Source organism: Jaculus jaculus, chromosome 2, assembly GCF_020740685.1.
Source record: "Jaculus jaculus isolate mJacJac1 chromosome 2, mJacJac1.mat.Y.cur, whole genome shotgun sequence".
NCBI lineage: Eukaryota > Metazoa > Chordata > Mammalia > Rodentia > Dipodidae > Jaculus > Jaculus jaculus.
Window position 1 is genome coordinate 169,335,724 of NC_059103.1, and position 14,249 is coordinate 169,349,972.

The 14,249-nt window shown below is 39.6% G+C and overlaps 1 protein-coding gene across 2 annotated transcripts in view; it reads right to left on the minus strand.

Annotated features, from left to right (window-relative positions):
* Nucleotides 1–14,249, minus strand: part of Stk3 (serine/threonine kinase 3) — a 350,209-nt gene that overhangs the window by 130,319 nt on the left and 205,641 nt on the right. For both annotated transcript variants that reach the window (XM_045144344.1, XM_045144343.1), the window contains one exon: nt 13,107–13,244. In XM_045144344.1, the coding sequence (XP_045000279.1) occupies nt 13,107–13,244 (138 nt within the window). The remainder of the gene's footprint in view (nt 1–13,106; nt 13,245–14,249) is intronic.

Consider the following 14,249-nt stretch of genomic DNA (forward strand, 5'->3'; position numbering starts at 1 on the left):
ACTGTGGAAATGGCCATTTCCCCAAAAGCATTATATAGATTCAATGCAATTCCAATACAAATGCCAGCAATGATCTTCACAGAGATAGAAAAATTAGTCTCAAAAATCATGTAGACCAGAAGTTCTCAGCAAAAGAAATTCATCTGGAGGTACACTATGCCAGGTTTTTCAAAAGTGTTTATTTTTATTTATTTATTTGAGAGAGAGAGAGAGAGAGAGAGAGAGAGAGAGAAAGAAGTACACAGGTAGAGAGAGAATGGGCACGCCAGGACCTCCAACAGCTGCAAACAAGCTCCAGATCGTGCACCCCTTGTGTATCTGGCTTACATGGGTCCTGGGGAATTGAACATGAGTCCTTTGTCTTTGCAAGCAAGTGCTTTAACCACTAAGACATCTCTCCAGCCCTTGCTGGTTTTTTTTTTTTTAAAGATTTTTTTTTTTTTAAGATTTATTACAAAGTAACAGAAAGTGAAACAGCATGGTATAGGCATAAAAGCAGCCACGCAGATCAATGGAATAGAAGACCTATCTCTAAATCCAAGCAACTACAGCTACCTCATCTTTGATCAAGGTGCCAAAAAATACTCAGTGGAGAAAAGACAGCAACTTCAACAAATTGTTCTGGAGGAATTGGATAACCACATGTAGAAGAACAAAATTAGATACACTTCTCTCATCTTGTACAAAAATTCACTCCAAATGAATTAAGGACCTCAAGATAATACCCGAACCTCTAAATAATCTAGAAGAAAAAGTAAGAGGAACACTCCATGATATAGGTGTTGGGAAAGCCTTCCTGAATAAGACCCAAGTAGCCCAGAAATTAGATCAACACTCAACCACTGGGAACTCACAAAACTAAAAAGCTACTGTGCAAACAAGCAAACCATCAATAGACATCCCACAGAATAGGAAATTTTCACCAGCTACATACACCTCTGACAATGGTCTAATATCTAGAATCAACAAAGAACTCAAAAAACTAAATAATACTAAAATCAAACAGCACAATCAAAAAATGGGGTAGAGATTTGAACAGAGTTCTCAAAGGAAGAAATAAAAATGGCCATTACACACTTAAGAAGATGTTCAACATCTTTAGTCATCAGAGAAATGTAAATCAAAAGGACTCTGAGATTTTATCTCAACCCAGTCAGGATACTATATATTAAAAAACCAAATGACAACAAATGCTGGCGAGGCTGTGGGGAAAGAGGAATCCTTATTCTCTGCTTGTGGGAGTGCAAACTTGTACAACCACTATGGAAATTAGTATGAAAACTCTTGTAGAAGATGAAAATAGATTTAACATTTGACTCAGCTATACCACTCCTGGGCATATACTTTAAAGATTCCACTCTTTATTACAGAAACACTTGCTCAGCCATGTCTGCTACAACTCTATTCAAAATAGCTAGGAACTCAGTTTTGATCCTACCCTCTCCAGTGAGTTCCTACATCTTCCCTCCCTCCCTCTCCCCCTCTCCCCTCTATCTCTATCTTCTCTAACTCTTGTATATTAGTTTAGTTATCTTTTTCCTCAATTTCTTAGTGGACACTGACCTGTAACCCCCAGTTCCAGCTTGGGCCTACCACCACAATGAGCTTTTGATCAGAGAAACCTACAAGGTTTCCCAAAACAATGACAGACTTTTGTCAGAGTACTTGATGACCCACCAAAGGCCAGTGGTAAGACCCTATTGCTGAAGACTCCATACAGAGCTGATGTGTAAAATGGAATGACATGGCCGGAAGCCAGGAGAGAGTCAGTCCCCAGACAGTCAGCGTGTCTAGTGCCAGAAGGCGCTACATAGGCGACTGGGGGAAATGACCAAGATCTGTCCAAGCAACACATTGTTTAACCTAATTAGCAACAAATAACCGGATGTGATGCCCACACAAGTGCAATAGTGGTACACAGCCATGGTGAGGAATCAATTGCTCTTGATTTGGCTAACTGATCCACTCAGTGGTACTAGACCCATAGCTGGAGCTGGGAAACAAGTCAGAACCATACCCAAACACAAGCCCACTCTTCAATATCAAGCTACCATCAATCACGGGGTATAAGAGGGCCTAAATCCACCATACTGTCTATCAAAAAAGTAAGTCTTATCTCAATTTTCCGGGTGCTAACTTGCTCTCCATTGGAGAATCTGCTTCTCTTTTCCAGATAGATGCAGATCCTAAGAAGAGAGCTGCCCCAACATACCTCAAAAGGGGCCCAACTGAAACTAAGGACAACTGGCGAAATAAGCAAGGGTGATGTTTTCCTGTGAACCGGATACCAGCACAAAGGGGAAGGAGATCAACGCAGAGAAAAATCAACTCCTACCAAAGCAGAGAACCAGAGCCTCAGAGGGCCCCAACACCTCAGCACTGAAGCAGACCAAAAATGAACCCAACATGGCTCAGGGAAATTTTGCGGAAGAGGGGGCGGAAAGAATGTCAGAGTCACATGTTGGGTCATGATTTGCAGAGACATTTATCATACCAATAACTGGGGGCTAACTCCACAATGCATGACCCATTTTCATTAACAAGGAGGGTCTAATGGGAAGGGGTAGATCACAGATGAGCCTAAATAATGGTACCAAACTGCCTGTATTTACTGAAAAGAAAACTAATAAATTAAATTTAAGAAAAAAAAAGAAAAGAGGAAAAAAAAGAAAAAAAAATAGCTAGGAACTGGAATCAGTTCAGAAGCCATCAAATGATGAATCAATAATGAAGATGTGGTACATATACACAATTGAATTTATTCAGTGGTAAGGAAAAATGAAATTTGCAAGAAAATGAATAGAGTTGGGCAAAATCATTCTTAGTGAAGCCATGCAGGCACAGAAAGACAAATGCAGCATGTCCTCTCTCATATGAGGTTTCTAACTGGAATCAATTGGAGAAGAGTGCAAATGTTTTTAAGAACCAGGAATATGGGCTTTATAAAACTATAATGAGACCAGGAGAGAGAAGAAATGGGGTGGAAGAAAAGGAGGGATTTCCCAATAGGTTGGGGAAGTGACAAAACATCTGGGGAGGTGGGGCCTGCAGGAGTAGGGGGGGTGGGAAAGGAATCATACGAAAGTTAAGACAGCATTAAGAATTAGTTCCATGGAACCTGTCGATCTGACTAGCAAGATATAACCACTAATAAAGGGGGAGGAGAGATAGTCTGGACAGAAGGTGAAAAGAGCTTAACCTTAAAAGTGAGGGCACTGGCTGGAAAATTCCAGGCCTAGAACTAGGTTATCTCACACAGTGAGCTATTGGCCAGGAAGACCCATGAGGTCCCCAAAACAATGTAGGTCACTGCCAAAACACTTGGTAACCTGCCAGAGCTAAAAAGCAATACCCTCTTGCTGAAGGCACCATGGGCAGTGGTCACAGAACATCAGAATACTATGCTAGTAGAGAAATGAAACAAGCTCCCTTCCTGCTACCCCTCATAGTACTTGAGAGCCTTATGGGAGCTGCTGGAAGACAATGATCACCAATAGCATAAATAAGCAGCAGACCCTGCAGACTACTAAACCAACTAGCCAGACAACAAATACACATGTGTGTAACCGTGGCATGCATCCTCTACTAGTAACCAACTGTTCTTTGGTGGGACAGAAGGTCCGCTCAGTAGGAGGGAACTCATATCTGGTACTGAAAACCAAGTCAGAATCCCATGGTAAGGAAACCGAGACTTCAGAGAAAAGCCCCTAATGCTCCCTGGAGAAGAGTGGGCTCGCACACCAAAAATCTCTCAAACAACTCTGCATACCCACTTAAGCCCAAGCTGCTCTCATGTTACAGATGACAGAAAAAATGGAGGAAAGCCTAGATCTATCAATAAGACTAGGAGACAGCTGACCACTCACCTTAAAATTTGCCACCTCTACCACACTAGCCTGACAACCAGACCCAGGGTGATGGTGACAGATACAACAATCAATACAAACCTATCAGAGCAGAAATCCAGAGGCTACAAAAAATAAAAAAATTAAATGAGACTGCCAAAAGGCCTGTCATGATTCAGGGAACACTGTAGAAGAGTAGGCAGAAAGAGTGTAAGAACCACAGAGTGGGTAGGAATACTTTGGGGCATGACCCTCCCTGCTAGCCTATAGGTGCTGACTGAGGCTTTCATGACCCCACAGTGAATACCATAACCCAACTGAGGAGGGCCCCCAGGGTAATGGGAGTCAGTGCAAGGGGATGAAAGAGTATAACCTGTCATAATATATGATATACATAATAGCCTGTCATAATATATAATAAAATATAAAATTTAAAAAAGAAATTGGATTAAAAAGATAGATGAAATATGGATCAGATACAAAAAATTATTAGAAGTAACATGATCATAAGATCATAATTTGAGCTAGGAAGATGGCTCAGAAGTTAAAGGCACTTGATTGCAAAGCCTGCTAATCAACCCTGGTTCAATTCCCATGTAAGCTAGATGGAAAAAGTGGCACAAACAAGTCATGTTCACTTGTAGTGCCAAGAAGCCCTGGTGTGTGCATGCATTGTATGCATACATTTTTATGTACATACATATATACATATGTGCAAATTAAAGTTAAAATTAAGAAAAATTAGTATAATTTAATGAAGCAAGCAGTAAGTTAAAGTTATTTACTATTAAAAATAACATAATTTAATAGGTGATATAATTACAAACTTGGTATGTTATATCATTACATGTAACAAAACTACAGACACAAGAAGAGACAGAAAATAAGATGTGGAAAAATTTAATATTCCTTTTCTGGTCACTGAAAAATAGTGTAGGCAAAAATGAAAATCATCTGAGGGGCTTGAGAGAGAGAACAGTGGGTAACTGCTTTCTGCACAAGTATGAGATGAAGAGGGGACCTGGGAACACCTGGGTTCTATTCCCCAGCACCCACATAAACAGGTGGATGTGGCCTGCACATCTGTATCCCCTGTTCTGTGGGGATAAGAGATTAGCGAATTGCTAGGGCTAATGAAATGGCAGCTCTAGAATCAGTGGAAGACTCTACCTCTATTGAATGAATGGGAGGAGATACCCAGTGTTCTTCTGTGACCTCTGCATGTGCACACCACATACACCCACACACAATCATCATCTGAATAAATAATACAGTGATGGAACAAAAACAATCATACTTTATAGCCAATAAACAGAAGGTAAACCTTTTGTTAAATGCTTAGAAAAGAATATAGCTTCAACATGAGAGTAGAAGGAATAAAAAACAATACAATGCCTAGAAATGAAGTAGAATGTACAAAAGAAACTGGCACACTGTCAACAAAGCATTTCCACTCATCAGAGCAACAATTAAAACCAAAATTGGTACTGAGATAATTAAAAGACCTCCCCACCTTTCAAGGGAATTAAACTAGATCCCCACTACAGAAGCACCAAAATAAATTCTAGGCTGATTAGGGATTGTCTTAAAAATGGAAACGTGAAAGTGCTACAGTATAGTAGGATATTTATGTAGGAAGTAATTTATATATTCATTCCAATGCCACAAAAGACAAAGGGTGATGTAACACACATAACTTAAAAATGTATGAAATCGGGGCTGGAGAGATGGTTGAGCTGTTAAAGGCACTCATTTGCAAAGCCTGAAGATAATGGGTTCGATTCCCAAGTAACCAAGTAAAGCAACATGCACAAAGTGAAACATGCATTTGGAGTTCACTTGCAGCGGCAAGCGGCTCTGGTTCACCCATTTCCCCCCTCTCTCATTTTCTATTTGCTGGCAAATAAATAGATATTTTAAAAAATGTATGAACAGGTTATGGGCATTTGTATGAGGGTTTTAAAAATATTACAAAAGAAAAGGATGAATACATCAAAGTCTAAAAGGAAGTAAAAGGTTTATAATTTTTTTTATTTAAATTTATTTTGACTTTTATTTATTTATTTGAGAGTGACAGACAGAGAGAGAAAGCGGCAGATAGAGAGAGAGAGAATGGGCGCGCCAGGGCTTCCAGCCACTGCAAACGAACTCCAGACGCGTGCACCCCCTTGTGCATCTGGCTAACGTGGGTCCTGGGGAACCGAGCCTCGAACCGGGGTCCTTAGGCTTCACAGGCAAGCGCTTAACCGCTAAGCCATCTCTCCAGCCCCAGGTTTATAATTTTTAAATGTATCTGAGAGAACATGTTAAAAGTATGTGATAAATTTTAAGCTGCCTAAATTAACAAAGTGACAGAAACTACCTTCAAATTAACCTATCATATTTGTGATCATATATTTAAGATATATGAGGGATGAGTAATGAGACAAGGATTTCAGGTAGTTCAGACTAGCCTAAGAACTCACTATGTAACTGGAGCTGGCCTGGAACTCCTGATTGTCTTGCCTCCACCTTTCAAGTGCTAAGCTTATAAGCATATGTCACCACATGCAGCTTGATCCTGCATTTTAAAAGTAAGACTGTTTGAAAATTTTACTCTTCTAAAAGTTTCAGCATTTTTCTTGAATTTTTCTCATGTTCTGAATTATATTTCTTTTTAAATATTTTATTTTTATTTATTTATTTTAGAGAGAGAGAGACACAGAGAGAGAAAAAGGGCACACCAGGACCTCCATCCACTGCAAATGAACTCCAGTTGCATGTGCCACTAGTGCAGCTGGCATATGTGGGTCCTGGGGAGTCGAACCTGGGTCCTTTGACTTTGTAGGCTAGTGCCTTAACCGCTAAGCCAGTCCTCTAAATTATATTTCTAAACTAATACAGTATAATGATTAAACAACAACAAAAAAGATCCAGAGAAAACAAAAGTCTAAAGTAAATGGAAGATATAATTCCTGATTTTACACAAATCATGTAACTATATTTTTCCATCTATCTCTCAATTGAAGTAACACTAAAAAGCTAAATACTGTATATAAAATAAACCTAGGGACTGAAGAGATAATGGTTAAGGTGCTTCCCTGTGCAACCTAAGGACCCAGGTTCAAATCCCCAGTACCCACATAAGCCAGATGCATATGGTGACACATGCATCTAGAGTCGATCTGCAGTGGATACAGGCCCTAGCATTCCCATTCTCTCATCATTCAAATAAATAAATAAACATTAATAATTTTTTTTTTTGTTTTTTTGAGGTACAGTCTCACTCTAGCCTAGGCTGACCTGGAATTCACTATATGGTGGCCTTGAGCTCATAGTGATCCTCCACTTCTGCCTCCTTAGTGTTGTGATTAAAGGCATGCACCACCACACTCAGCTAAAATAATATATTTTTAATGGGCTAGTGGTTAAAGCACTTGCCTGCAAACCCTAAGGACCCAGGTTTGATTTCCCAGTACTCATGTAAGCCAGATGCACATGGTGGCATATGTGTCTGGAGGTGGTTTGCAGTGGCTAAAGGCCCTGGCTTGCCCATATTCATTCTTTCGCTTTTCAAATAAATAAATAAACATTTTTTAAATGAACATAGGAAGACTTCTCTGAATGGTGGAATGAAGTCTGTTAACAGACTGGTGTGACACAACCAAGTACAGAGCTATTAGTTCCATAAGTTTTCTTTTTAATTTCTGTATCAGTTACTTTCTCATTATTAGGACATAATACCAGACCAGAAACACATTAAGAAAGGAAAGGGTTATTTCAGCTTACAGTTTTAAGGGCAAGTCAATCATAGCAGGGTGTGGTGGTTTGATTCAGGTGTCCCCATAAACTTAGGTATTCTGCCAGGCATGGTGGTGCAAGCCTTTAATCCCAACACTCGGAGGCAGAGGTAGGAGGATTGCTGTGGGTTTGAGACCACCCTGAGACTCCATAGTGAATTCCAGGTCAGCCTGGGCTAGAATGAGATCCTACCTCGAAAAACAAAAACAAAACAAAACAAAACTTAGGTGTTCTGAATGCTAGTTTCCCATCTGATGGATACATGGGAATTAATGCCTCCTGGAAGGAGTGTATTGTTGGGGGCAGGCTTATGGGTGTTATAGCTAGTTTCCCCTTGCCAGTGTTTGGCACACTCTCCTGTTGTTATTGTCCATCTTATGTTGGCCCTCTGCTCATGCCATCACTTTCTCCTGCCATCATGGAGCTTCCCCTAGAACCTTTAAGCCAAAATAAATGTCTTTTTCCCAGAAGCTGCTCTTGGTTGGGTGATTTCTACCAGCAATGTGAACCAGACTGCAACATAGGGAAAGTATGGCAGAGCAAGAAGCTGTTATCACATTGTCATATCAGCATGGAGGAAGCAGACAGAGAGAGAATGGCAAGTGGGGCTGGGCTGTAACATCTCAAGGCCTGCCCACAAGTGACAAAGTTCCTCTAACAAGGTTCCACCTCCTAAAGGTTCCAAAGTTGCCCAAATAGTACCATCAACTGAGTATTAAGTGTTCAAACACATGAGACATTTTACATTCAAACTACCATGTCAGCACTTAAAATGGGTACTAGAGAAGCCAAACAAACCAGAAATACCAATGTACACTGATATTTTGGATGTACGTCCCCCACAGATGCATGTGTTTTATTAAACCTTGTCTCCAGCCACCTGGCTGGAGGAGGTGTCACTGGGGCAGATCCTGGGGTCTAGCCCTATGATGTATTGGAGGTAGATCTGAATTCCAGCCAAAAGGTATGAAGAGAAGTTTTAGTTCTGCCTGGGTCCTTCCTGGTGCTTGTTGCCAGTTTAGTGCTTGTTGCTTTTGGTGTTTGCTGGCTATGATGCTTTCTCTCTGCTTGGATATATGGAAGCAGATTCTTCTACCACTGATGGAACTTCCCCTGGATCTATAAGCTTGAAACAAATCCATTCCTCCCATCAACTGCCTGCTTGGGATGTCCATTCCAGCAACATGAAACTGACTACAATAGACACAAACATTGAACGCCCCCACAAAGCCTTCTATCTCAAGCCAAAGAACCAGGAAATAGCCTAGTTAGACAGAAAACAATTAAATCATAAAGCGTCACAGAGAAAGCTATGCCCCATTCCCACTAGCAAAGACCACAGGAATATAGATTACGTACTGCTGAAGCTATCCAGGTCTAGAGATGGTGCCACAAAAAACCGAGTGCCAACCATTCATCTTCACGATGTACTGTAAATAGTAACCCCTGCCCAAAGTGTGGAATGTCAGAGAGCAGGTAAAAGCTGGGATGAGGATCACACTACAAAGCTATAATGAAGCCATCCCTGACAATACCAGTGGAGGACACTGGAACAACCTGAACTCTCATCCCTATCAAAGAGAGAAAAAGAAAAGAATTATTAGTTTGAAAAATAAAATAAGAGATCATATATAGCATAAAGAACAGAGACCTGTGGAACTAAACCCAAAGAGCCAGTATTTGTGTCACTTTTATAAAAGAAAAAGATATAAAGTGTGGCCATTACCATTCTACCTTCATAGGTTCTACTCAAAATTTCTTCATATATTTATGACAAGCTAGGATCTGCAAACTAGAGAACATGCGGTTTTGGTCTAAAGTCTGGTTCACTTCACTTGATGCATTCTTTCCCCAGGTCAATCCATTTTAAGAAAAGGCGTAAGGGAATACAACAGGGCACACAGAACATGTAAACAAAAAGGAAGAGGTTACTAGGGTGGACACAGGGGTTGGGGATAGAAAGGGGAATAAGAATCAACTCAAATAATATTTGAAAATGCCAGAATGAATGATACTGAAATCTTTGTATGCTACCAAACAAATAAATTTAAGGAAAAAGAGAGGCTGAAAAGTTACTTGAAAAAAAAATAATTTTTTTTCTTAACTTGGCCAAAAAAACCCATAGAGCTATAGATTCAAGAAGCTATACCAATGCTCAGCTGCATAATTCCAAAAAGATTCATTCCAAGATTAAATTTCTAAATATGAAAACCTCTTTTTAAAAAAGCAGAGAGCAAAATATTCAAATAGATTTCTCATAGGAAAGTATAGAGCTCAGAAGAACCTGCTTGTGACTATTCCAACAGGAAGTTGATGTGTTCCTTACAACATACAGTTCAAGTGCTACAAGGTAAAGAACTGTCAGCTTAGAAACTTTAGCCAATGAAAATAGTGATTGTGAATGAAGAGGAAATCAAGGCACTGTAATAGATTAAGAGAACTTGTCAGCACAAACTTCGAGAATAGTTAAATCATTTTCTAAACAAAAACTTGAAATGAGAAGCAACCCTGACACATCAGGAATGGAACAACAATGTCTGGAAAGAATTTAAAGGGATTGTATTATAAATGGAGGGTAAGAAAGGGAGGTAATGTGTCTCTCATGGCACTTGAACTGGTCAAGAGTAAGTTATACACCATGGGAATTGACAGAAACACCACCTTCTCAGGCCAGGGCTAACTCATGGCATGGCACATAACCAACATTGTGCAGAGAGCCAGCAGAGGGTAGGAGCTGATTTCCACATTCTAGGCTGCTCACTGGCAGTTGTAAGGATCCTCTTCTAATCAGGAATTCTAGGGCTGCTAGACTGAAATCAAATCTTGTCCTTTAACATTCTTGGTATCAACTGCCACATCTTTGAAATACTACTAAGATTTCAAGTTAATCTCAAAGGATTCTTCTAGGGTATGATTCCTAAATTTACAAAACTTTCTGTGTCACAGACTATCATCCAGTATATAAAAAAATCCATCATAAGTTTCTTCTTAAAATTTGTTTTATTGGCTCTAGACTAATATGGTATGCACTGTAAAGGCAAGCTATAGATGCATGTTTACTAAAACTTGGTAAGATCATCTTCTGAGAGTTAAATTTGATTTAGCTTATATAAAATATATGCAACATTCCTTAAAGAGACAGAAGCACTTCTGGGCTTCCAGAAAAATTAGATTCCAATGAGTCTAATAAGAGAACAGATAATCAGCCTACCTAAAAATATTTAAATCAGAACTTTGTTGTATTATATAGACTTCAGTTACTATGCATTCACTACTAAATAAAAGAAGTGCAAAACTAATCCTCTGACAAAAGACCTCTGACCTTGAATTAGTAGCAATCCAGGACAGAGACACAGAAAAGAGATTGTTCATTCTAATACAGTAACATATATGCATAAGATATATGTGGGAACCAAGTGAAAAGCCAACTAGACTTTAAACAAGACTAAAAAGGAGGCTTTCTGAAGAAAGAGATACTTTAAATTAACACAAGGAGCAATAGAGAGACAGTAGAAAGAGGTCTCCACAATGAGGTGTTGGGAGATGGAGCAAAAGTATGGAAACCTAAAAAAATGTATGGCCTAATAAACTGTAAGTTTGGGTGACCCAGAATCACAGAGCAAAATAGGGAGGTAGCAAGGTGTCGATAAGAGGCCAGGCCAGGACAACAATATTGTAACAGTGGGTCCAAGAACGGAGGGGTGAAAATGGGAATGGTCTCACTTATCATTACCCCAAGTGACCCTTTTACTTCCTGTTCCTGCAACCTAGAGGTCTTGGTTCCAGAGGGTGGAGTGCTTTTGCTAGGAGACATGAAGAACATTCCTTTGAACTGGAAGCTAAGACTGCCCCCTGGCCACTTTGGGCTCCTGATGCCCTTGAGTGAACAGGCTGAGAAAGGAGATACAGTGATAGCAGGGATGATTGATCCAGACTACCAGGGGGAGATTGGACTACTCCTGTACAATGGAGGTAAGAAAAGAGTGTACAATGGAGGTAAGAAAAGAGTATGTCTGAAGTGCAGGAAACCCTTTAGAGCATCTCTTAGTGTTACCATGCCCTGTTATCAAAGTCAATGGACAACTGCAACAATTCAATCAAGGCAGTGTGATAAATGGGCCAGATCCTTCAGGAATGAAGGTATGGGTCACCCCTCCAGGTAAAGAACCAAGACCTGCTGAGGGGCTTGCTGAAGGTGGAGAAAATACAGAATGGGTAGCAGAAGAAGGCAGTTACAAATACCAGCTAAGACCACATGACGAGTTATGGAAAAACAAGGAACCTAATTGCCATGAGTGTTTCTGTCCTACCTTCTTAAGAGTGTTTGTACATATGTACACCAATATTGAGATGCTTTTGTTCTTCCACTATTTCTCTATTAGGTAATTAATACTGATTAAGAACACATCACTAGCTAACTGCTGTTGAATTTATATTTGACATTATATTAGAGACAAAGCATTTCTCAAGGAACCTTGCTTTGTGTGGGACAGTTATATCTTATTAGGCAGAATTATGACCTTGTTACTGTCTTCATTTGGAAATTAAGTATGATGTAAGGGGATATGGTTTGGTGTCAAGGTGACAAAGGGTGGACTTGTGATGGTTAAAGTTTTTGTCAACTTGATCTGTTTAGGAAACCACAGACATTATCCATAAATGAATATCTGAGGTGGCTTCCAAGGAAGATTAACTAAAGAAGGAAACCTACCAAGGTGAGCCTTTCCCCCTGAGTGGGTGGCCCCTCTCGGAGAGGGGAACTTTATCTAAGGAAGCTTAGGAAGGAAAGGGTACCCTCCTCCCACTGGCTGCTTGTTGCTTTCCAGTGTAGACTGAAGACCAGTGTGTACTGAAGAGCAGCGGCCCTCCAGGAAGCCTCCAGGCCTTCAGTGCTGGATGGGGACTACTGAGGCATCCAGCTTTGTGGACTGAACAGCTACCGGATTCCTTGACTCTAAGGCCTGAAAACTGCTACTGTTGGGCTGCTGTAAGCTAATCCAATAAATTCTCTCTTAATACAATTCATCCTATCAATTCTATTTCTCTAGAGAACCCTGGTTAATACATCTTGTAACTGGTATTTATAACATGTAAGAATCTTTCAAGAAGCCCAGGAACTTTGTACCTGCATATATTACAGTAGAGCAAAACATCAAGGGAGAGATGCTGAACCAAGTAACATAAGGAAAAGCCGTACGAAATAAAAATTGTGGAGATTAGAACTCATTTCTAAGGTGGGAATCCTTTGGGGATTTTGTTTTAAAAAGAAGATTAAGAGAAAAAAAAAAAAACATTAAGAGAAAAAAAGCCCAACAACAACAAAGGAAAAAGAAAATAAAATGAACTGGAAAATACAAAATACAGAAGAATGTGTGCATATGTGTTATCAGTCCACATTTCAAATCTCTAGAAAATAGTAATGAAATTCAGAGTTACTAGAGCTAAAGCCATAGCTAAAGGTATGATGGAGAAAGCACTGACCTGTAGAAGTTGTGTTGCAGTAGCTCTCTGCTCAGGATTCTTCACTAAGCACTTTTTAACAAAATCGGTGAAATCATCAGACCAAAGTTCAGGCTTCCTGAATGTTGGTGGTGGGTTTGTGGGAATCATAAAAATAGCCTAGTACAAGGGAAACACCCAAAGGACATAGTAAGAATCACAACAGAACAATCAAATAAGTAAATCTCTATTTTTTTTTAAATCAGATTCTAAATCTCAAAAACAAATTTATGCTTATCTAGGATTCCCAGTAAGACTGCAATTGAGGAAGCAATTCCCTCTGCTATGAAGGGAAGTATTTCCTATGACATTTTCTCTCTATGAATTGTAGCTCAATGGGCACATCAGCTCTTGTCTATTAATATATTTATTTGTAGAGAGAAAGCATGCCAGCCAGCCCGACAAGGCCCCTTGCCACTGCAAATGAATTCCAGATGTATGGGCCACTTTGTGCAGCTAGCTTTACATGGGTACTGGGGAATCAAACCCAAGCAAGTGCCTTACTCACCGAGCCATCTCCTCCAGACCCCATTCCTTATTTTATGCACAATCTTTTAAGTCTCTGAAGGAGACTTTGCATTTTTTTTTCAAGGTAGGGTTTTTCTCTAGTCCAGGCTAACCTGGAATTTCCTATGGAGTCTCAGGATGGCCTCATACTCACAGCCTATCCTCCTACCTCTGCCTCTCAAGTGCTGGGATTAGAGGCTTGCACCACCAGGTTGAGACTATGCATTTTTGATGCGGTTAATAACAAAGATGTTCTTTAGTAAAAGTTATTCATAAATTTTGCTTTTACAGGCCAGACTTGCTTCCTGTTTCAGTTCTACATGAGTACTATTGCTCAGATGGACAACCCAAATTACTAATGCATAAATAAAATAGCATACGATTTGAATACTTGATTGTCAAACTTTTTACTTCTCTTCTTAAATATGAGTCATGATTCTAAATGAAAAGTTTTGAAGGTAATACACCATTCAATTTATATGAAATGTCTTAGTACTAACACTTTAATAGTCTTGATAATAGGTAGTTCAAATTCAGAAGCTACACAAAGCCAGTATCTCATAGCCCTGACTTAATCAGAGTCCTCACTATTTTTTTTTTAATTTTTTTTTTTTTTAT